General features: G+C 40.6%; 1 protein-coding gene across 1 annotated transcript; it reads left to right on the top strand.

Annotated features, from left to right (window-relative positions):
• Positions 1 to 1,123: 1,123 nt before the first annotated feature.
• c2h5orf47 (chromosome 2 C5orf47 homolog) lies at positions 1,124 to 23,652 on the top strand. The gene is made up of 5 exons (XM_062970425.1): positions 1,124 to 1,681; positions 7,673 to 7,761; positions 14,359 to 14,465; positions 17,489 to 17,534; positions 20,356 to 23,652. Exons 1-5 carry the CDS (start codon positions 1,276 to 1,278, stop codon positions 20,380 to 20,382), a joined length of 675 nt encoding a protein of 224 aa, XP_062826495.1. The 5' UTR covers positions 1,124 to 1,275; the 3' UTR covers positions 20,383 to 23,652.
• The last annotated feature ends 1,593 nt before the right edge of the window (positions 23,653 to 25,245 follow it).

Below are 25,245 nucleotides of genomic sequence, written 5' to 3'. Positions count from 1 at the left end.
AGAAGTCATTTGCACTTAATGAAAGCTTGAAAGCAATGCCGACTAGCCTTTGATATTTGCCCCCAGGGATTATTAAAACCCATGGTTGCTCAAGTCCCATTATATACAAAGGTGAAGTAATGAGGTGTGTGTGTGTGTGTGTGTGTGTGTTAATATTTTCCAGCTATGGATGGTTGAATCCATGGAGACAGCACCCATAGGCATGGAGTGTCCAATTCTATAAGCCTTTTGTTGTTCTGCTGTCGAAGGCTTTCATAGCCAGAATCACTGGGTTGCTGTGAGTCTTCCGGGCTGTATGGCCATGTTCCAGAAGCATTCTCTCCTGACGTTTCACCCACATCTATGGCATTCATCTTCAGAGATCATGAGGTATATTGGAAACTAGGCAAGGGAGGTTTATATATCTATGGAAGATCCAGGGTGGGAGAAAGAACTCATGTCAAATCTGTTTGAGACAGGTGTGAATGTTGCAATTAATCACCTTGAGTCGCATTGAAAAGCCTTGCAGCTTCAAGGCTTGGCTGATTCTTTCCCACCCACAACTTTCCACAGATATATAAGTCCCACTTGCCTAGTTTCCAACAGACCTCACAACCTCTGAGGATGCCTGCCATAGATGTGGGCGAAACGTCAGGAGAGAATGCTTCTGGCCATCTGTCGGGGGTGCTTTGAATGCGATTTCCTGCTTCTTGGCAGGGGGTTGAACTGGATGGCCCGTGAGGTCTCTTCCAACTCTACTATTCTATGATTCTATGGAACATGGCCATATGCAGCCCAGAACACACACAGCAATCCTGTTGTTGTTGTTGTTGTTGTGGTTGCACATTGACATATATTTATGTCAGATTGCCTGTTTCTTTCCTAGGAAGCAAATTGCTTACTCACTGCTGCTGCTGCATGAGTCATCCAGGCCCAATCTAGATGTTGGAAGTATATTTCTGCACTTCCGATCCTTTCTTCTCTTATATAATTTCTCACACCCATTCCTCTTTGGGCGCATCTACACAGCGGAATTAATGCAGTTTGACACCACTTTAACTGCCCTGGTTCCAAGCTACTGAATCCTGGGAGTTGTTTTGTTTCAGCCGAGCAAAGAACTCCCAGGATTTCATAGCATCGAGCTATACCAGTTAAAGTGCATGGGCTCTGCAGTGTTGGGTTCTCCCTGAACCCCTGGCCACTGTTCATTGGTTCAGCCCTGAGCCCTCCTCCCTCTTGGGCTCATGAGGGGGAGTGGCTGCTTCTCTGAATTCAAGCTAGGCCTCACTCCTCGCCATGAAGCCTGTTCATGGCTCCCGCTTCGGCCGAAACAGGTTCCGGATTGTCTATGTGAACCGTTTTGGTAGCCACCGCTGTGGCTCTGTGATTCATTATGGCAGCGGCCACCTCAGGCCTGAGGGCAAAGTTCCCCTGGCAACACCCATTTCTGAGGGAATTGGGTGCGCAACCCTTTCTCCTTCCCCCCGGGGACAAAAGAGCCCATGTTTTGTGCTTCGAGCTGGTCCCAAGATGCAAGCGGGCAAAGCAGGAGCCTGTGGAAGCCAACAACTAGGCAGAGAAGGGCAGGCCGCATCCACCACAGCCAAAGAGACGCCCGAGTTGCCATGCGCACCCAATGCGGACTGGAGCTGTGAGAGGGAGGCTGTTTGCTCCATGGATTCCAGTAGTCCGAAGCAAACTGGTATGAGCAGAGCACAGAAGATAGCACAGGCATGGGCAAACCTGGACCTTCCAGGTGTTTTGGACTGCAACACCCATATTTTCTAACAGCCTCAGGCCCCTTCCTTTCCCTCCTCAGCTGCTTATGTGGCTGAGGGGGAAAAAGAAAGGTCCTGAGGCTGTTAGAAATTGTGGGAGTTACAGTCCAAAACACTTGGAAGGCCCAAGTTTACCCATGCCAGGGATAGTACATATATTGTGTTTGCAGAATTCATGCAGTTTGATACTGCTTTAACTGCCATGGCTTTTTTTTGTTTGTGTCGGGGCGACTTGAGAAACTGCAAGTCGCTTCTGGTGTGAGAGAATTGATCATTTCCAGGGCCGTTGCCCAGGGGACGCCTGGATGTTTTGATGGTTTTATCATCCTTGTGGGAGGCTTCTCTCTCATGTCCCCGCATGGAGCTGGAGCTGATAGAGGGAGCTCATCCACGCTCTCCCCAAGTGGGAATCGAACCTGGCAGCTTTCAGATCAGCAACCCAACCTTCAAGTCACAAGGCTTTAATCCACAACTCCATCGGGGGCTCCACACTGCCATGGCTCAATGTTATGGACTCATGGGAGATGTAGTTTTACCTCTCTGGCTTCCTCTGCTCAAGACACTATTTGCGGCCCCATGTGCACTGCCATGTAATGCAGTTTAAAAATGCATTATATGGTCAGTGTAGACTCACCATATATGAGTTTACATTGGCCATATAATCAGTTCAAGGCAGTTAAACTGTGTTTATGCAGTTTCAAACTGCATTATATGGCAGTGTAGATGGGGCCTCTGTTTAAATCAGCAACCAGTCTCTAGTTTTAAATTATGGTTTCTAAAGTATTGGTGGATGGCTCTGCGGGTTAAACCACTGTGCTGCTGAACTTGCTGACCGAAAGGTCAGTGGTTTGAATGTGGGGAGCGGGGTGAGCTTATGCTGTTAGCCCCATCTTCTGCTCACCTAACAGTTCGGAAACATGCAAATGTGAGTAGATTAATAGGTACCGCTCCGGCTGGAAGGTAATGGTGCTCCATGCAGTCATGCCGGCCACATGACCATGGAGGTGTCTATGGACAACGCCTGCTCATCAGTTTAGAAATGGAGTTGAGCACCAACCCCCAGAGTCAGATACGACTAACTAGATTTAACGTCAGGGGAAAACCACTACCATCATCATTGGTTTTATATGCTCGTTTAACTGATGTGATAGAATCATAGAATCATAGAATCATAGAATAGTAGAGTTGGAAGAGACCTCAAGGGCCATCTAGTCCAACCCCCCGCTAAGAAGCAGGAAATCGCATTCAAAGCACCCCCGACAGATGGCCATCCAGCCTCTGCTTAAAAGCTTCCAAAGAAGGAGCCTCCACCACATTCCGGGGGAGAGAGTTCCACTGCCGAACAGCCCTCACAGTGAGGAAGTTCTTCCTGATGTTCAGGTGGAATCTCCTTTCCTGTAGTTTGAAGCCATTGTTCCGTGTCCTAGTCTGCAGGGCAGCAGAAAATAAGCTTGCTCCCTCCTCCCTATGACTTCCCCTCACATATTTGTACATGGCTATCATGTCTCCTCTCAGCCTTCTCTTCTGCAGGCTAAACATGCCCAGTTCTTTAAGCCTCTCCTCATAGGGCTTGTTCTCCAGACCCTTAATCATTTTAGTCGCCCTCCTCTGGATGCTTTCCAGCTTGTCAGCATCTCCCTTCATCTGCGGTGCCCAAAACTGGACACAGTATTCCAGGTGTGGTCTGACCAAGGCAGAATAGAGGGGGAGCATGACTTCCCTGGATCTAGACGTTATTCCCCTATTGATGCAGGCCAAAATCCCATTGGCTTTTTTAGCTGCCGCATCACATTGTAGGCTCCTGTTTAACTTGTTGTCCACGAGGACTCCAAGATCTTTTTCGCACACACTGCTGTCAAGCCAGGCGTCCCCCATTCTGTATCTTTGATTTCCATTTTTTCCTGCCGAAGTGAAGTATCTTGCATTTGTCCCTGTTGAACTTCATTTTGTTAGTTTCGGCCCATCTCTCTAGTCTGTCAAGATCGTTTTGAATTCTGCTCCTGTCTTCTGGAGTGTTAGCTATCCCTCCGAGTTTGGTGTCATCTGCAAACTTGATGATCGTGCCTTCTAACCCTTCGTCTAAGTCGTTAATAAAGATGTTGAACAGAACCGGGCCCAGGACGGAGCCCTGCGGCACTCCACTTGTCACTTCTTTCCATGATGAAGACGACGCATTGGTGAGCACCCTTTGGGTTCGTTCGCTTAGCCAATTACAGATCCACCTAACCGTAGTTTTGTCTAGCCCACATTTTACTAGTTTGTTTGCCAGAAGGTCGTGGGGGACTTTGTCGAAGGCCTTACTGAAATCCAGGTACGCTACATCCACAGCATTCCCTGTATCGACCCAACTCGTAACTCTATCGAAAAAAGAGATCAGATTAGTCTGGCATGACTTGTTTTTGGTAAATCCGTGTTGACTATTAGCAATGACCGCATTTGTTTCTAAGTGTTTGCAGACCACTTCCTTAATGATCTTTTCCAGAATCTTGCCTGGTATTGATGTGAGGCTGACCGGACGGTAATTGTTTGGGTCGTTCTTTTTTCCCTTCTTGAAGATAGGGACCACATTCGCCCTCCTCCAATCTGCTGGGACTTCTCCTGTTCTCCAAGAACTCTCGAAGATGATTACCAGTGGTTCTGAAATAACTTCCGCTAGTTCCTTCAATACTCTTGGATGTAGCTGATCTGGCCCTGGCAACTTGAATTCGTTTAGAGTAGCCAGGTGTTCCTGGACAACTTGTTTCCCTATTTGGGGTTGGATTTCCCCCAATCCTTCGTCCATTCATGTGTGTGTTATTTCCTCTTGTTCCCTGCCACAGCCCTCAGGTATAGACAGGTAAGAAAATAATAATAATAATAATAATAATAATAATAATAATAATAATAATAATTTGAATTAATTTTGTATATTTTCTGTTCACTGTGTTCATAATTTTTAAACCCTAAAATGCTGAGACTTGCAGTTTTAAATCAGCAAGGAATTAGATCTTATCTTTCCATTGGTGGACAAAGGATTTTGTCCTTATAAAGTTGGAAAAGCTCCTTGGTTCCTGACAATGCAAGGATCAGAATTTAGGGAGAAATACATTCCTTTTTGCATAATAATAATAATAATAATAATAATAATAATAATAATAACAACAACAACAACAACAACAACAACTTTATATTCCACCCCATCTCCCCGAAGGGACTCAGGGCAGATTCCAATAAATAAAAAATGCAAACATTCAACGCCTTAATACAACAACACATAAAACATAATAGCACAAAATAACCCAACATAGTAAAGGTAAGGTTTATCCCCTGAAATTAAGTCTAGTCATGTCCAACTCTGGCAGTTGATGCTCATCTTCATTTCTAAACTGAAGAGCTAACATTGTCTCCATGGTCAGGTGGCTGGCATGACTGCATGGAGCACTGTTACCAGAGCAGTACCTATTGATCTCCTCACATTTGCCTGATTTCGAACGGCTAAGTTGGCAGAAGCTGGGGCTAACAGCGGGAGCTCACCTCGCCCCCTGGATTTGAACCTCCGACCTTTCAGTCAGCTAGTTCAGCAGCTCAGCGGTTTAACTCGCCACGCCAACAGGGGCTCAACCCATCATATAAAGGCAAATTAGAACATAACAGCTAAAGTTAACTAAAACATAACCTATCAGATAAATTATATCTAACATAAAACATAAGCAGCAAACATCAGCATCAATTGGCTAAATTCATTTAGCAGAAATAGCTAAATTCAGTACAGGTCATTTAAAAAGAGAATTGTGTATTGCTTCTTCTGTCAGCATGGCACTAGCAGATGACACAGCATATTTTGATATTCTTCTCATGGATGCAATTATAAAACATATAGAAACTCCAACATGTGCTGAATTTTGCTGTCTACACACTACAATTAAATTTACCAGTATTTTAACTTTATTTCTAAAGTCTGTTAGAAATAGTCTTTGGACAATGGGTAAGTCAATTCTGAAATAATTTATTATTCAATGTGTGTTGTGTGTGTTCATTCGCTCAGTCGCCTCCGACTATTTGTGACCTCATGGACCAGTCCACGCCAGATCTCCCTGTCGGCCCTCGCTGCCCCCAGTTCCTTCAATGTCAAGCCAGTCACTTCAAGTATACTATCCATCCATCTTGCCCTTGGCCGGCCTCTCTTCCTTTTTCCTTCCATTTTCCCCAGTTTCATGATCTTTTCCGAGCTTTCCTGTCTTTTCATTACGTGGCCAAAGTACTTCATCTTTGCCTCTAATATCCCTCCCTCCAGTGAGCAGCTGGGCATTATTTCCTGGAGTATGGGTTGGTTGGATCTTCTTGCGGTCTAAGGCACTCTCAGAATTTTCATCCAGCACTAAATTCAAAGGCATCTATCTTCCTTTGCTCAGCGTTCCTTATGGTCCAGCTCTCGCATCCATAGGTTACTATGTGGAATACCATTGCTTTAACTATGCAGATCTTTGTTGCCAGTCTGATGCCTCTGCTTTTCACTATTTTATTGAGCTTGGCCATTGCTCTCCACCCAAGAAGTAAACGTCTTCTGATTTCCTGGCTGCAGTTTGCATCTGCAGTGATCTTCGCGCCTAGAAATATAAAGTCTGTCACTGCCTCCACATTTTCTCCCTCTATTTGCCAGTTATCAATCAGTCTGTTGCCATAATCTTGGTTTTCTTGATGTTTAACTGCAGCCCAGCTTTTGCACTTTCTTCTTTCACCATGGTAATAAGGCTTCTCAGCTCTTTCTCACTTTCAGCCATCAGGGTGGTATCGTCTGCATACCTAAGGTTGTTGATGTTTCTTCCAGCAATTTTAACTCAGGCCTTGGATTTGTCAAGCCTCACACGTCGCATGATGTGTTCTGCGTACAAGTTGAATAGGTAGGGTGAAAGTATGTAGCCCTGCCGTACTCCTTTCCCAATCTTGAACCAGTCTGTTTCAGAGTTTATACCATTTATAGAGCCCCGGTGGCGAAGTGTGTTAAAGCACTGAGCTGCTGAACTTGCAGACCGAAAGGTCCCAGGTTCAAATCCCGAGAGCAGCGTGAGCGCCCGCTGTTAGCTCCAGCTTCTACCAACCTAGCAGTTCGAAAACATGCCAATGTGAGTAGATCAATAGGTACCGTTCTGGCGGGAAGGTAACGGCGCTCCATGCAGTCATACCGGCCACGTGACCTTGGAGGTGTCTACGGACAACACCGGCTCTTCAGCTTAGAAATGGAGATGAGCATCAACCCCCAGAGTCAGACATGACTGGACTTAACGTCAAGGGAAACCTTTACCTTTTATAGATTCCTTTGCTCAGCCTTGGGCTAAATCCAGCATTTTCTCACCTAAAATAGACCTATTGAAATACATTATATTATTTAGGCTAGTTTTGATTAACATTTTCATTCATTTCAACGAAGCTGTTGTAGATAGGACGACCACTGGATTAAGCCCAAAAGTACCACAAAAAGTGCAGTTGGCATAGACATAGGGAGAAAAACTTGATTTTAGTGCGTATAAAGGTACAAGTGAATCCTGAAAAATTGATTTTTCCTGTAGAATCAAAAGGCCCTTTCACACTTGCAGCAGGCAACATACTGAGTCCTCAACAATCACCTTACTTCAGTTGCTATCTTTCCTTTAGTTAAAGGTGCTATCTGAAGAAAGAAGATGAGCTATGTAAGACAGCATTATACAGTACCTATGGAAGATTGGAGCTCCTGCTTTCAAGTGATATGAAATATTGATTTTTTAAAAGTAGTTTTCTGGAGATGACCACTTAAATTTGCCACATGATTGCAGTGGAGGGAGGAAAATAAGATTGTAATTAAACTTGTGTGATCTGATTTAACCTTTGAAGTTTCAGAACCAAGTTTTATTGGTTGGATACAAGCAGTTTAAATAAATGTAATCCAATTGTTTTAATAGATGACTGCCAAGAGTCCCAAAGAGATGTATTTGAATTTTCTGCTCCTTTGGAAAATGTTAACAACGTAATCAGGAAACACAAGAAAAAGGTAAAATATTAATATAATACAATAGCACTAGAAATAAAACATGAAGATGTTCTGGATAAAGTTCTGGAACTGGCTAGCTAACCATTCTGGTACGCTGTGCTGTTTAAGCATATGTTAACTTGTTATGGAAATAGTAATGTGCCCGATTGTGGATAAAGGTAAAATATTTGTAGTATGAAGAACAGAGATGAGATTTTTCAGATGAAATATTAGGAATTCAAAATTGCCCAGAATTCATGTCTGGTGATCTGGAAGCATTTCCCTATTATCCTGTGGGATTTCACTTTTGCTGATTGATAATAAAGGAAATGTTCTTTGCATGTTCTCAAAGACACACACATTTTAATTCTCACTCTAGAATTAATTCCAATTAATACATTTTTTATATTACAATAGATATTTTGAACAGGGGAAAAATGCCAGTGCTGATGTTCACATCTGCTTCAACAGAAATACAAAATTGTTTGTGATGAGCCCAAGCTAGCAAGGCTCTGAAGGAATAACTGCACATTATTTGAATGGAGTGTATGGGGTGGGTGCAAAAATAGCCTATCGTGCCAGGTTTTTTCTCTTCTATAATGTGCAGGCAAATCCCATATTATGTATTCATTGTGTGTTTCATCATCCCTGTCTCCATATCCTTGACTGAAGACAATAAAGGTTGAGGAAAACACAGTATGATAGTGGCACAGTGCAGAATAAATGTCCATACAGGGTGGAAGAAGGTCAAAGCTTTAACTTGCATGCTGAATCCCTAACAGGTTTTTTAAAGAGGGGGGAGTAAGGCTGCCTGATATGATGCTTTTTGTACACAAAAATAATTCTTGTATACAGCAACACAAGAAAATCACAGATGGTGTTGCTTATGAAGTGTGGTAAAAAAGCAGCACATGGAGAAATGAGCTGTTCAGTTTTGTCCTTCGTGCCAATGCCTAGAGCAGCCAGGCAAGCCGTGTTGTCAGGAGACATGGCAACATGGTGAGGATGAGAGGAAGAAGGTCATCTTATGACAAAACAATCTGTAACATCTGTTCACACTGATCCACAGATTCTGTTGGCTGTCTGGAATTGGGACCTGGAAGCACAGTTTTACAATGATTCTGGTCTTCCTGGAGGGCAAACTCCGAAACATTGAGGGATTCCTGTTTGACATGATGACATTGGCCTGTGGGATTGTCAATGGCTCAATCTTGTCCCCTATGCTATTTAACATTTGCATAACACGAGTGACAGAGGTAACTTGGAGCCTTGGGCTTCAGTGTCCCTAGTATGCTGTGTCTCCTTTCTATTCAAATCGAAATACATTGCACTAATTTGACTAATTAGCATTAATTCTGAACTAGTGTTGATAGTGGACTGGAGAAGGGTATGGTAACTAAACATAAATACGGACATAGATAGTCACAAGGCAGATTAATGAGCAAGTATTTCACTTGTATTGAATGAGGTTATACTCGTCCCAAAAAGTTACAGTCACAGTGGGTACATCAACATGGGCCACATGTCCTCAACTGGGCAAGAATTAATTCTATGGTATTTGCATGGTATACAGGACATCTCACCCCAGATGCAGGGCAAGACCACAATACAGTTTTAATCTGTGTTAGGGAAAGTTGGGAATGCCCCAGAGTTTCCATGGAGCTCCAGAGCAGCCCCTCACTTCGTAGTGGTGTGAACTACAAAGGTGGTCTGAATAGCAGTGTCCATGAGGCCCCTGGCTGTCACTGGACATCATTGCTGATGTCATCAGAGGCACCTGTGCAACTTGTAGAGGGGACGGGGGACATTTCTCTCCTTTCCAAATCAGTGGCACCTTTGATGACACTTGCAAAGGCACCCAGTGACAGCCAGCAGTTCTTTAGGGCTCTGTGGGCACAACTACCACAACCAAGAAATGACATAGGTGAAGGTGGCCAATCTGAACTCCATTCTGTTTCCATAGTGAAATGGAGATAGGTCCACTCTGGAATACTGCCACTCCAGACCTGCTCAACATGAAGTCCAGTATGTAGATGGGCCTAGTTTGACTGCAAACCTGCAATCCTGAATTAGGGTTGCTCAGTTTTTGGCAGTGGTAAAGTGCATGGTGGTACAGTGTGTTAAAGTGGTGAGCTGCTGAATTTGCGGACCAAAACTTGTGGGGTTCAAATCCCAGGAGTGGAATGAGCGCCCGCTGTTAGCCCCAGCTCCTGCCAACCTAGCAGTTCGAAAACATGCAAATGTGAGTAGATCAATAGGTACTGCTCGGCTGGCCACATGACCTTGGAGGTGTCTGTGGACAACGCCCGCTCTTCGGCTTAGAAATGGAGATGAGTACCAACCCCCAGAGTCGAACACGACTGGACTTAACATCAGGGGAAACCTTTGCCTTTACCTAAAGTGCATTTATATTATTATGGCAAGCAAATCACCTCCTTCTGCAGATGGGACACAATCATTCTGGGTTGCCTCTGAAAAATGTTTATTTAGCTAGATCAAATGCTGTTCATTGGGAATGGTTAGAAAGATTCCATGATTGCCTTGTACCAACAGCTGTATTGGCTCTTTGTTTGCTTCCAGGCACAAAAGCTCAATGGACTTGGAATTTTGAAAGGCTATTCTTCCTTCAAATCCTGCCTTGGTTGTAAGAGAGGCTGCTGTTTGGATGTCACCCTTTGGGGCATATTTGTTGTTGTTATTAATTTAGATTTATGTTGACCCAAAGTGACCCTGTCACAAGGTTTTCTTGACAAATTTTGTCCCAAAGGAGTCTGCATTACTTTTCTCCAAGGCTAAGATAGTGTGACTTGCTCAGGGGCTCTCAATGTGTTTCTATCTGAGCAAGCGTCAAACCATGAGCTTGCAGAGTCCTAATCCAGTACTGGGATCACTACACCACACTGGCTAACTGTTTGTTAAAAGTTGATATTGTTTGGACTAAAATATGGACTTTTTAACCCATCACCTGCATTAGCCTGAAAAATAATGCTAAACAATATGAAAACATGTTCACTTTCATAATTTTTTGGTTGATCGTAAAATGTAGTGTTGGGTTGCTGGCTTTCTGTTATCATGTCAGAAGCAACTTGAGAACATACTGCAAGTCGCTTTTGGTGTGAGAGAATTGGCTGACTATAGAGACATTATCCAGGGACGCCCGGATGTGTTACCATTCTGCTGGGTGACTTCTCTCATGTTTCCACAAGCTAGAGCTGACAGACAGGAGCTCACCCCATCTCGCGGATTTGAGCCAGCAACCTTCAGTTCAACAATCCAGCCGGCACAAGGGTTTGACCCATTGCACCACTACCGCTCCTGGGATGCTGGGTGATGAAATGGTTCCTGATGAACCAATCTGTCTATATTTTCTCTTCTTTTTTGAAAAAGGAAGTTTTGGTTCAGACATTTGGAAAATAGTGAGAAAATTAGATTATCTTTATAGGATTTCTTGACTGGAGGAAGGGCCAGGATATCAAGAAGGCAGATTCCATTCTCCATCATGAATATGCTGTGTATACTCTCTGAGAAGTTCACTTAGTGCCTGAAGAAAACCAGACACATTTATTAAATTGCTAGTTTGTTATTAGTTCTGCTATGTGAAAAGCAAATTTAATACATCCAAATGTCACAGTTGCATGATTTAAAACAGGTTTGGGAATTCAGATGTTGCTGATCTGAAACTCCAGGCATTGCTCATTGACTATGCTAGCTAGGATTGCTTGGATTTGCAACCCAACAATTCCTGAAGGGTTGCAGGATTCCTGTCTTGTTGAAACTGAGAAAAACTACTAACCACTGAGGAATATTTAGTATTAATTATACAGCATCTTCTTTTTGTCAAAAAAGCCATAAGAAATATACCTCATAATTTACCATCAAACAAGACATAGCTGTAGTCTTTCATTATCATTAGGTTTCAGCCACTTTCTGTGATGATAATTCAGTACACATAATTGAATGTAACACAGAGGAGCAATTTTGGTTGTGTTGATGTTCTGTTTTTGAGTGTATGCAAACTGACTTTTCATTTTTGATGTGTTGACCAGTTTTCAGATACAGTGGTTAAAGATAAGATTCTGCTTTTTCCTTTAAGGCCCACCCTGTGAGTTGTATTATTAACATATTGTTAACATGCGTGCACACTCTGCTTATGTCAATGTGAGGAAATTTAGACTTGTTGTCATAAACGTGTACAAGTACTTGGATGTGTCATGACTCTTCCAAAAATACACACACACACACACATTTGCTTGCCATAATGAATGCTCGGAAAGTGCCTAAACTTCCAACAGTTTGTTGGTGCTGGCTGCTTTGTGTAAGAAACTATAGCTCACAACACCTCTTTTGATGTGCCACTTCACTTTACTTAGTTTATGCAAAATGTTGCTTCTCCTTCAAGTAGAAAACAAACAGTTAAAATACACATGTTGTTGCATGACTAGATGCAAGTTTTTTATTGGTTGTTTCCCTAATCCTTGTATTTATGTTATCCATTATTATTCTTTCTTCATCCTGTGCATTTAGACATCAATAGTTTTATCTGACGGTTTGTATTAGCAGAAATCAAACTTACTATGTCATACCTTGCACTCTTTCCTCAGAGGGTTCGGGAAGGTGTGAATGCTATTCTCATTTTATTAGAGCAGGGGTTCTCAAACCTTTTCAGCTGTGGAGTCCTTTTTGAAGTGAAAGTTTCTCGTGGGGCCCCAAGAAATGTTTATATATTATATTATATATACTGCATATATATCAGATATGAGCAAACATTTTGATGCATTGTGTTTTAAAATTTAACAGACAGGCCAAGTCAGTAGCAGATGGATGGGGAGTGTTTGTGTGAACTAATTGAAAAAAAATGAACAAATTCCTATGCACATTGCACACATTTTGTGAATAGTGCAAAAAACAACAACAACAACAACAACAACAACAACAAAAAAAACAAAAAAGAAAGAACGAATAATACAATATTTAAAAATGAAGAACAATTTTAACCAACCGTATTTCAGTGGAAGACCCCAGGGGCCATCCAGTCCAACTCTCTTCTACCATGCAGAAAAAGAACATTCAAAGCATCCCCAACAGATGACCACCCAGCGTTTGTAGTAGTAGTAGTAGTAGGAGCAGTAGTAGTAGTAGTAGTAGTAATAATAATAATAATTGCAGAAATCCTAGGGGCCATATAGTTTAATTCCCTTCTGCCATGCAGGAAAATCAAAGTACTCCCAACAGATGGCTACCCAGCCTTTGTAATAATAAGAATAATAGTAATAATGATAACAGAAACCCCAGGGGTATCCAGTCCAACCCCATTCTGCCAGTTCTGCCATACAGGAAAAACGCAATTAAAGCACCCCCTGAGCGGTGGGAGGGAAATATGGTTTTGGAAGCAAGGAAGGTGAGGGGGAAAGGATATGGGTGGTGAGAAGGTGAGGAAAAAAAGGCTTTTTGGGGCGAGGGAGGGGGAGCAGGAAAGAAGGAGGAAAGCATGGAGGAGGCGGGAGGAGGAGGAGGAAATCGCAGAGCCCCTCAGTCAGTATGCTTTGTGAAGCTCCAAGGGCTTCACGAACACACTTTGAGAACCACTGTATTAGAGCAACCACTTGGTCTAATATACCAAGAGAATGAATTACTCAAACCTCTTTCCTTGACAGAGCTGAGCTAAAGTTCTTCCTAACCTCTAAGAATCAGCTCCCTCACAATCTTTTTTCACAGTTCCATTTTTCCTACTAGCAAACTACATCTAGTTATTCCAGTCTGTACTCAAGGGAAGAAATCATTTAAACTAATCTAACACTGATTAAGAGCAGACATAATTTAGAAAAATAACAAAGAGCAAGATTCTAAGGCAGGCAATTCTTAGAATAAGAAGTATGAATAATATATATATATATATATATATATATATATATATATATATATATATAGACTAATACTGGGACAAAGAGGGAGAAAGGGGAAATGGGACTGAAATACATGTGAACTTTGAAGGTTGCAGGGTACACAGAAACCATCCATGTATCAGTATTGTCCAGACATGGGCAAACATCGACCTTCCAGGTGATTTGGACTTTAACTTCCAGAATTCCTAATAGCGGATAGGGTGTTAGGAATTGTGGGAGTTGAAGTCCAAATCACCTGGAGAGACGAAGTTTGTCCTTGCCTATTGCCTGTGTAATCACTATCCCATGACCTGAAAAATGTGGTTGGTGTAGCTCCAGAAAATATTTTTAGGAAGAAATGCATTTTTCTACATAGAAAAATAAAGAAGATTATTTTGTTCTTATATTAGACCCACAATGCATTCCATAAAATGGTTACCCAGGGATTAGCATCCAGTTATGACCCTACCTACTGAAGGACCAGTTTCAGAAATGCTAGTTCATGAGAAACAATGTGGCATGGGAGAGATGACTACTAGTTAGAGTGAAATAATTCATATAGGATAATTCTGCACTTTTAGAAGTAAAGGGCTACTAATTGTTAAGCTCAACCCATTAGCTGGGGTTACAAAGGAACAAAATATTGTTTGGTGACTTTTGTGAGTTTTAGAAATTTTTCAAAATTGCATTAGGCACCATGTTTTTGTCAATATACACAGATTGCCTTTCTTTCTAGTCTGCAGTGTGGCATAGAGTTTCTAAAGTGATTTCTAAGATGGTCGAAGAAAATGGACATTTTCGAAACCGACTTATACACTGCAGCCAACTTTCAAATGAAGGTAGGTGGTAGCTAGCAAGTAAATTCTTTGGGGTGTTTCTGGTTCTTCTGTTGTGTCTAGAGTATAAGGCTGTGGGCATAATATGTTTACTAAGATCATCTGATTGCTTTCCAGTTTGGTACACAATGTTTTCTAGAATTCTAGAATCCCCCTCTCCCTTACCTTGAGAACCAGAGAAGAAGGTTCAGGCCATGACTGTTCCAGAAACTTAAACTTGCAAATAATTTCTCCCATCTTCCTCCATGTCAGATTCAATGTATCCCTGCTTTGCAACTGCTTTTGCATACCTGATGCATCACAATTAAAAACAAACAAACAAATCCAGAATTGTTTACCAACCTCTTTTATTTTAAGAAAAAACCCCTCTGAGCACATGCAATTAACCATAGTGCTGTAATTACTTCATGAATCCAAGTAGTAGTTTGATTCAACTGCTAGCTAGAAGGGTGTTAGCTCTGATGTTCCTTAGTAGCCCTTGTGTATTCCTGTCATTTGAAGTCTAACACAGGACATGTTTGCTACTTATCTGAGGGCTCCCTTGGTTGTGCCTTCAGGTTTCCTCCCTCTAAGTCTAGTTCTTACTGCAGCAAAACAGATGTTTAAGTTTCAATAAATATGGGGAGGTGATGTGGGGAAAGAATGGCAAGCTGAAGACATATTCAGAATTAGAAAGAAGACAAATTTATTTTGCACATGCATCGTATTGTAAATGTAAGCATAGTATTTATGTGCTGTGAAAATTACAATAATATAATGTTAGAATATTTGTCATGCAGTCATGGCCTGGATGCAGCAATTTTTTTTACATGAAAATGAAGTATGAATTAAAACTGACACTCTACTGATATTGTTTCCATTAGAGCTTTTTAGTTGCTGCGCAATTCAAAGTAGCACAATATTATGCTTACCAATATAATTGGAATTTCCGGCTTCACAGATTAATTAGTTTTAGAAAACAGATTTACCAATCCATTAAGTGTTATTTGCTAAATTTAAAGCGACATACTCTCCCTCCTCAATGTGACTGTTTAAAGAGTTATATTAGAAATTTGAAGCTTACGTGAGTATAGAAAATGTATCAAGGTATGCAGGTAGTTTCTACAGTAATATTTTGAATTTTTCTTCATTATGTTTACATGTCAATCTAACCTCAAAGGGTGAGATTTTTAATTAATGAAAAGTTCTTATTATCAGTCAAGGAAGTCCTCTGTTATAAATTGTCTTTAAGTATACTGGCATAGAAAATAACCCAACCCACAATTGTTATGTTATGTAGTACAAACACTTAAAATGAAATGCTGTATATGTTTGCAGAGAAGTAAATCCCTCTGTAATTCATGTAAATGTACCCAGGATTGCAGCCCGAGGATAGGATTAGGACATTAAGCTCACATTAAACTTCCTCAGAGCAGCCAGAGATGTAGCATGTAATGGTGAAATTCAGCTAATTATAAAAAGTCCTATTGCAAAGGGATGCAGTGTTGTGCTCACAGGCATCACTTTGTTGGGAGATGCCTCTGCCTTTGCCTACCCTGGTAATATCTATGGTTTTTAAATTTGTTTATTTAATTCAGGCAGTGAGAACTGTGTGGCCCACAAGGTGCATATGGTATGGTGGAAGATCCACTGCGGCTCTTGGCCTCTGGAAGCTAAATTTAATTTGATTGGGAGTGGAGGACGGGAGGGCGGGGGGCGGCGGGCACGGGGTATGGAACCTTTCCTTTGGTAAAACAAAAACTTAAAAAAGAAACAGAAAAACACAAAAACTATCTGTAAATTACTTATGGTCACTCAAAATGTCACATCTCATTGGGGATCAGGAGGAGTCAAAAATGCCATTGATCTCTAGGCACATGCCCACCCTTAAATTCTAAAAATGGCACATGCTTAGAGGCACTTCAAAGATAAACAATGGCTTCCAGCCACTTGCTGTCTATGCTTCCTTGAATACGTCTGGTCCTCATGAAAAACATTTTGGGAGAAAAAGATGGCAAGGACCTGGAGGCCAGTTTTCCTTTGCACCTTCCAGAGAAGGAGGAAAAGAAGGACGGAGGTAGAGAACCTGCTTTGCGGCTTTGCGGCTAGCAAAGAACGGGAGAATAGCTGATATTTATCCAGTGCAGGAGGGTGAGGATAATGGGAGAGATTATTTTTTAATCTGAGATGCAAAACAGTGTTGCAGGATATGACCTTCCCATTGAGTCAGAAAGGAAACCTTGGGCTCTGGAAGGGCTGTGAAATGCAATTTGAGAGCTATGAAGGCTCATGCAGTGGACGCTTCCCTACAGGGCTTTCCTGTTTTGCTTTATGGGATCTCTGAAGATATTTCAGTAGAATACAAAGCAACAACAAACCCCAAAATCTTTAGGAATGTGTTGCCTTCATCCTTTAAAAATCACTTCTCTTTTACTAACTTCAATGACAGTAAACACTGACTTGTCTGTACATCAGGGTAACAGACTGACCATGGGCAATTTCCCACCTTCCCATGTTTTTACTGATGCCCATTTTGTTACCATCCACGAGTAATTACATAGTGGCAAATATCTTTGGCTATAATTTGCATCTTTTTGAGAGGTGCCATTATGTTGCCCGCAGTGCTAATTGCCGCTCATTTTTCCAGAGCTGGAATTGCAGCTCACTTATTAAACTCTATTTAGCTGAAAGCCTTTGATTCTACTGCCTTCTTTCTAATTAGCAGATTTTGCACAATATTGCACCAAGAAGACAACTCCTCTATTGAGCTGAATTCTGTAGCTGATTAAGTAGTAAAAAATACACTAGAATAATAGTGTCCAGGACTGCAAATACAGAACAACAAATTTGAATTAAACTCTCTGTTTTGCACCAAGGTTTAAAAATAGAAACAAGATTATTAGTGCAGTGCTATTTTTGTAAAGTGCTATCTTTTAAAGCTGATGAGCCATAGCATTTTGTGGTATAAACTTCTATGCAGAAGTGACAATAAGTTTCAGTACAAATGAAAGGGATCTTTTATTCTCTCTCATGAAATTCTTCCACAGGTAGGGATATAAATGAGAATGTCGTAACTGAAGCTTCGTGCACGGATACAGTAAGTAAAACTGTGCCAACAACAAAAGGGGGATATGAAATATGCATGGCATTGTATTTTGTTTCCTGTAATGGGGCCCTACATTTTGACCACTAGTAGCCTCTGTTAAGCTTGACCTTTGTGGCACTGCTATCATCTGGTCCAGTATGATCAGTCAGAGATTGAGGCCCCTTCCACACTGCCCCGATATCCCAGGAACTGATCCCAGATTATCTTCCTACCCCAGATTATCTGTCAGTGGAGACTCATATAATCCAGTTTAAAGCAGATAACCTGTGATCAGATCCTGGATATAGGGCAGTTTAGAAGGGCCCTTAGAAGCTTTCCAGAGTAGTAGTTGGTAGGGACAACTTCAACTGGGCAAGATGAAACAGAAAGATTAACTTCCATAACCTGTCAGAAATCCCAGTATTTCAGCCTAGATGGAGAATGGAAACAGCTAGTTTCCCAAGTGATATTTTACAGCTGTAAGACCTAAATATGGATCAATATTCTGAATAAAAATTCAAGAAAAAATTGTTGGATGATAATAGGATCCAAAAGGTGTAGTTTTCATATTATTTAATAGTGAGCAAATACTGTATTTCTTCAATTCTAAGACACATTTTCCTATATAAACATCTCTAAAAACAGGGTGCATCTAAGGGCCCTTCCACACAGCTTTATAACCCAAAATATCAAGGCAGAATAACCCACAATATCTACTTTGAACTGAGTTAGCTCAGTCCACACTGCCTAAGACGCCTTCCATACAGCTGAATAAAATCCCACAATATCTGCTTTGAACTGGGATATATGGCTGTGTGAACTCAGCTAACCCAGTTCAAAGCAGATGTTGTGGGTTATTCTGCCTTGATATTCTGGATTATTTGGCTGTGTGAAAGGGCTCTTAGACTAGACTATTTTTGTTGGTGGTGATGGTATTGAAATGAAGGTGCATCTTACAATTGATAACATCTTAAAATAGATGAAATACAGCATATCTAATAGGGCCAATCTTTTCTATGTTGAAACATAGAAAATGATAAGAATACAAATTTTGTTGTACACCCGATTTGTGGATATGTCCCACCTTGTGCTGTTCTTTTAGTTTGTTTTTTTATTACGATTTGGCCAAGAATTATCATAAGAGCAGATGGTAGACCTGGTCCAACAGCCTTCTGTTCTTTTTCTCCTCTTATCCTGTAATGCCATTGAGTATTCATTTAGTGCAAAATACTAGCCTATTGGCATCGGACAATTAATTGGCTGCATTGCAAAGGAGACCTCTTCCAGATTTTCAAGAAAGTTGAATTGTATAATTCTTTATCTTTATCCAAATCTTTCCGTATCAGGAGGTACTTGAGAAAATACGAGTAGTTCCGTTGGAGCTACCCAAACTACACTTTCCTCCCTGTAATGGTGGAGAAAGCACTTTTCTGCTTCCTCTCCACTTTAGGAGGTATGTGGGCAGGGCATGCAGTGTGTCGTGTGCCCCGTGCTTGCCGTGAATAAAAACGGCAAAACGGGGCAAAATGCCCCATGTGAAGAGGTCCTTGAAGTGTCCCAGGCCCCTTCAACACTGCCATATAAAATCCAGATTATCTTCTTTGAAATGGATTATATGGCAGTTTAGACTCATATAATGCAGTTCAAAGCAGTATAGAAGGGGCCCCAAGTTACTCTCTCTTTCTTCCAGGGCCCCTTCACACAGCCGCATAACCCAGAATATCAAAGCAGAAAATCCTACAATATCTGCTTTAAACTGGGTTATCTAAATCCACACTGCCATATATTCCAGTTCAAAGCAGATAATGTGGGATTTGATTCAGGTGTGTGGAAGGGCCCAGGTTCCTTTTGTTCTGAACTTTTGTTCCTTTTGTTCTGAACTGTTCAATTGCTTTAAACTGATTTTTTTTAAACCTCAGGAGTGACTTGAGAAACTGCAAGTCGCTTCTGGTGTAAGAGATTCTGGTGCAAGGACGTTGCCCATGGGACGCCCAGATGTTTGAAGTTTTAACCATCCTTGTGGGAGGCTTCTCTCATGTGCCCACATGGAGCTGAGGCTGACAGAGGGAGCTCATCCGCACTCTCTCTGGGTTGGATTCAAACTGGTAACCTTCAAGTCAGCAACTCAACTTTCAAATCAGCAGTCTGCCGGCATAAAGGTTTAACCCACTGTACCATCAGGGGCTTCATACATACACTTCTACAGTATGTAGTGAAATAAAAGAACATTGATGCATTGTTCCATAATTGCATCTCTTTTTACCATTAAGACAAGTGTAAAAAGTAGCTTGTAGGAATTTGGGCCCCTTATACACTGCCATATAACCCAGATTATCAAAGCAGATAATCCACATTATCTGCTTTGAAGTGGATTATGAGTCTATACTGCCATATAGCCCAGTTAAATCAGATAATCTGGATTTTATATGGTAGTGTAGAAGGGACCTTACAATTCTGTATGTCAGGCTCCTGTTAAAGGAGCTGGAGCAATGCTGTTCTTCAGAAGAGTCTGTGATAAATAGGCTATGGTTTTAGCAGAATTCAATAAATAAAGAATTATGATTGATTTTGTCTGCTAGATAACATTCATCTGTTGAAAAAGCTGATTTAGATAAACCTATCCTTTAACCTACAAATGTATGAATGTTTATATCATATTTTCCCCTCAAATAACTCATTCAAATACATCACTGGAAAATATGCTTGTTTTTTAAAATAATAAATATTTTTCATTAATTGCTTCAGCATATGGGGAGGTTAGATTTAACACTTTCCTCTCTAGTTGTGATCCTGAAGACATTTATAACCATGTTTTTTCATCTTTTTCTGTTAGGAAGAAGCCATTTTTGGATGGGTGTAAGGCATAAAAATGAGAAAATGAAGCTTTATTATGATGAGTATTATTATTGGATTGTTTTATATTTTGTATTTGAAAATAGGTTTGTTGTTCCTATTTGCCATCAAGTCAAATTCAACTTATGGATGACCTTATGAATGAGAGACTTCCAGTCATCAGTTGCCCTACTCAGGTCCAGGGCTCTGCTTTCCAGGACTGAACCAATCTCCTTGCAGTGTGGTCTTCCTCTTGACCTGCTTTCACCCATTATAGTCTTTTCCAGTAAATCAAAGGTCATGACCTGTCCAAAGTACAATAGTCACACTTTAGCAATTCAGGCTTCATTTGACCAAGAACCACTAAGTTGTCTTTTTAGCAGTACATGTATCAATCTCACAGTATCCTTCCAGGTGGGATGCTAAACTAGGATGAGTCATGAAACAGAGCAGGAAGGCAAAGAGACAGCAAATAATAACTTTAGCCAAAGGAACTACCATTCAGAGATAGAGTTTATTCAGGCATCAGTATTTTAAACAATTTCAAGGTACAAAGAAAACACTATCTCAACACATGGTATCCACAGTTCTGCAATGCCATGTTGCAAATGAGTTTATTGTCTTTCTTTCAGTTGTCTTTATTGTTTAGTGGGAAATACAAAATGCTAATCATAAATCAGAATAGTACCACAGCAAGCAAGATATGAAGATGATGGAGTCAAGATGCATTGTTAGTCTTGTTGGTGCAAACCGGAGTTATGAATATAAATGTATCTTAACGACAACGAGAGCAGTTCTTCATCCTCTTCCAGAGTTCACTCACCTGAAATGGGTCTCCTATACTCTCTAAGTAATTGCCTAGACCAGTGGTTCTCAATCTGTGGGTCCCCTAGTATTTTGGACTTCAACTACCAGAAAACCCAGCCAGTTTACCAGCTATTAGGATTTCTGGGAGTTGAAGGCCAAAACATCTGGGGACCAACAGGTTGAGAACTACTGGCTAGAAAGACCAGCACATTGCAAGAGTTGTACGGTTTCTGATGCTTAAAAAAAAAAAAAAGATAGTTGAAAAAACCGTCACATCCTTAACTGTTTGTTGCCAAAAGTAAATACGAAATGAACCCCCACCCTCCCAAAAAAGTAGAAAAAGTAGAAAAAGATATGTGGATATTATCTATATTATCTAGCTCTCCATTATGCTTTCATAACACAGAGTATTATGAATATAATTTTCCAAGAGCTCTCAGTTTTACAGACACAAATTAAGTCCCAAAAGAACGGTTGACCTTACATTTAAAACCATTGGTGATGATATCTGTACTGTTAATACTGTGAACATAGTTTGAGGAGATATGTCTGGTAAACATCCTAAATCTGATGATTTTTCATTACAAAAAGGCAACCTTATGTCCACTTACATGTTAGCAAGCTTTGCTGAATTAATTAGGCCTTATTTAGCTCAATTTAGATCTGTGTGAAAATATCTTGAGTGATTTGTCAGCGCTCATGTAAATATGATACCTGCAATCTACAGCTGATTGCCAAAAGTGAAATACTATATTTTAGAAATGTGTTTTAGAGGATGACAGTCTCTTTCTTCTGGTCCAAATCCAATCTTCCCTCATTGCCTGAAGGAGTAAGTTCACAAACCGACCTCTAATGGCATACACTTCAATAGAAGGAATAGATCCATGATGCCCCATTCCCCCAGTGAATTTTGAAATGTGTGTGCATGAATTATCTGCACATCATAGTTCATGTTGAACTCTGGACTGGGACCACTACTTCTTGCAAAAATGTGTTTTACAACTAGGATCTTTGCAGTCTATAACCTGAAGAACTCAGACCAGTTAACAGCCTGCTGTGAAGGATTTCATGGTAATTTCCAAATAAAATTACTAATATTCATTCTGTCTTGAATTGTATAGTTAATGCAGATCCAATGGACATGGCCCCTTCTTGTCCAGGTATACAGAATATTTTTTTCAAATTGTGCAGTCCAAGGATGTAGACGGGTGAGAGCCATCACATTTTCCAGTGTCATGTCCCACTTGGCTCATTTTTAATAGATCAGAGGAGGACTAGCCAAGAGAGTAAAAGGATCCCAACATGCCTGAAGGAGGCAAATGTTAAGACGTCTGTTGAAAAAAATCTTCCTGGATCTCACTGTGATCAGCAAGTTTTCCATATTCAATTTAAGGAAATCTACTGATAGCATATGTTGGCCTCTCATCTCCAGGGGTTCCTAAATGTAACGGATTACCCCACATTATTTTGATTTATTTTAAGTTCTCTCTATGGGACAGAAACAGCTTTGGTTTCCTTTCTGGATGGCTTAGACCAGGAACTGGATAGGAGGTTTCCCTTTTTCAATTCTGCTGGACCTTTCGGTGGCTTTCAGAGCCATCAGCCATGTTATTGTTCTGGGCTGACTTGCTGTTATGGAGCTAGAAGCACTTTTACAGTTCCTCTCTTCTTTTATAGATGAGAAAGAGATGGGAGTTATAGTTCACCTACAATTCCCATCATGACCAACTTTAAATACTGGTGGGGCTTGGAAGGGGCAATGACAGAGGATAATGGGAGTTGCAGTCCAGTTGCAGATCTGGACCAAACTTGGCACACTTACCAACCATGGCCAACTTTAAGTAATGGTAGGTCTGGGGAACAATGACAGAAGATTATGGGAATTATAGTTTACCATATGCGAAGAGCACTATGAACCCCACTGATGATGGATCTGGACCAAACTTGACATAGAGATGCAACATGACCATCATAAAAAATGGCAGGGTTTGGGGGGATTCTTCCAATGTGATGGGAGTTATAGTTCACCTAGAAAATTATGAATTTTAATTCATAAAATCAATAACTAAAGAATTATTATTTCTAATGTTTTTCCTTATAAAATGCCTAACCCAAGCATCGATGGGTACCTAAGATGGGATGATGGGAGTGGTAGTTTACCTATATACAATTGGCTTTTTAAAATAAATAGTGTTACATATTAACTAATCCAGATAGTGCTGGGTACCAAAGTTAGTACCTAATCTGTTTTAAAAAATAAGATGTAAGATATAAATGAATAAAATAAAGACAATGAGAATGAGAAAAATGATGTGATTGTGCACCTGATACTGATATATTGGCTTATATTTTCATTAGGGGACTAAATAAGAAGAAAGAAGAAAATTAAATTTGTTCCTGAGAGTTTGACATGTACTTTGTAAATGATGCTGGTGCTTTTCTCTCTCTTTGAATGAGAATTTCTCAGAATTAAAACTTTGTATTCATCATCTATTGTATCAGGCTCAGTTGTCCTTATAACCTTGACAAAACCATGTGTTTACTTGGCCACATACCTGATTTGTGTAGTAGGGATGAATCTCAATAGAATGATTTTCTCTTGTTCTGTGCATAGTTCTCAGACTTTGGAACTGATTACAGAGCTAGCACACATAATATGCAAAATTAGTTTTTTTTGAGGGAGGTATATAAGCTTTCTTTTTCCTGTTTCATGTTAGAAAGATATGGTACATTCAAATTTTTGTTTTTGTATTCAGCTCACAATAATTTTGCTTGAACATTTCATCATCTCAGTCATCAACTGAAATATGGTATATTTGCTTTTTTCAACTGATATCTAAACATATTGAGAGTTTGTTTCAAGATTGCTTGATTACTTACTAACATGCATACCTTCATAATTGTTACCTCTTATCCCTTCCCAGGATAGGAGTTTGTGGCAATTTTCTGTAATCATAACACATTCATGTTGGTAAGATATAGCATAGTGACTGAGACAAAAACAATGATAAGGCGGGAAGGGGTGAAGAACGAAGCAGAGCTCCTGAATACTCATTTATGTTTTATGAGTTCCTGGAGATGGAGCACATGCTAGCTTATTGTGCAGATGCTACTGGAAGTGGCCTTCATGATTAGCTCCCTGCTGGAACCAGGATGTGTGAGCAGATTTGTAACATTTGTAATGACTGCATCCTTATTTAATAAGTTAAGCTTTGTATAAGATCTTTGTCCCTGCAAATAGCCTTTTCCATCATTGTGCCATGTTTTAATAAGCCAGTAAGTTTTTTAATATCTTTAGTTTACAAATGACATGTCTTGGCACCTAAACCTGACATAATGCAAAAGCATTGCCTGGAATATACAACATATATCCTCCTAAAGGTGTTAGAAGGCAGAATCTATACACTCACATTTGAGTTTTTGAATCTATTGGTTTTCATCAGAACTGATGAGTTCTCATCAATTCTGATGATGCAGGAGAGGGAGTTAACTTCTGCCTAGTGTTTCTGTCTCAATATACAAATTTTCATCTGTAGCCAAAGAATTAGAATAACAGTCTCATAGGATATCAACAAAACAAACTTTCGCAATCAATTGAGTCAGCACTGAATTCATACCACAGGCTTTGTGATCATGTTATTTTGGCTTTTTTTGTCCTTTTTTACATAGAATCATAGAATAGTAGAGTTGGAAGAGACCTCATGGGCCATCCAGTCCAACCCTCTGCTAAGAAGCAGGAAATCGCATTCAAAGCACCCCCGACAGATGGCCATCCAGCGTCTGCTTAAAAGCCTCCAAAGAAGGAGCCTCCACCACAGCCCGGGGGAGAGAGTTCCACTGTCGAACAGCTCTCACAGTGAGGAGGTTCTTCCTGATGTTCAGGTGGAATCTCCTTTCCTGTAGTTTGAAGCCATTGTTCTGTGTCCTAGTCTGCAGGGCAGCAGAAAACAAGCTTGCTCCCTCCTCCCTATGACTTCCCTTCACGTATTTGTACATGCTCTTCTGAACTACCTTTTTAAAGCATTCCTACAATGTACACATCATTCCAGTGTAAATCTGTTCTCAGAGCAGCCCCAAATTCAAT

The sequence above is a fragment of the Anolis carolinensis genome, chromosome 2 (assembly GCF_035594765.1).
Source record: "Anolis carolinensis isolate JA03-04 chromosome 2, rAnoCar3.1.pri, whole genome shotgun sequence".
NCBI classification, from domain to species: Eukaryota; Metazoa; Chordata; class Lepidosauria; order Squamata; family Dactyloidae; genus Anolis; species Anolis carolinensis.
This window is presented reverse-complemented; position numbering and strand designations above follow the sequence as displayed.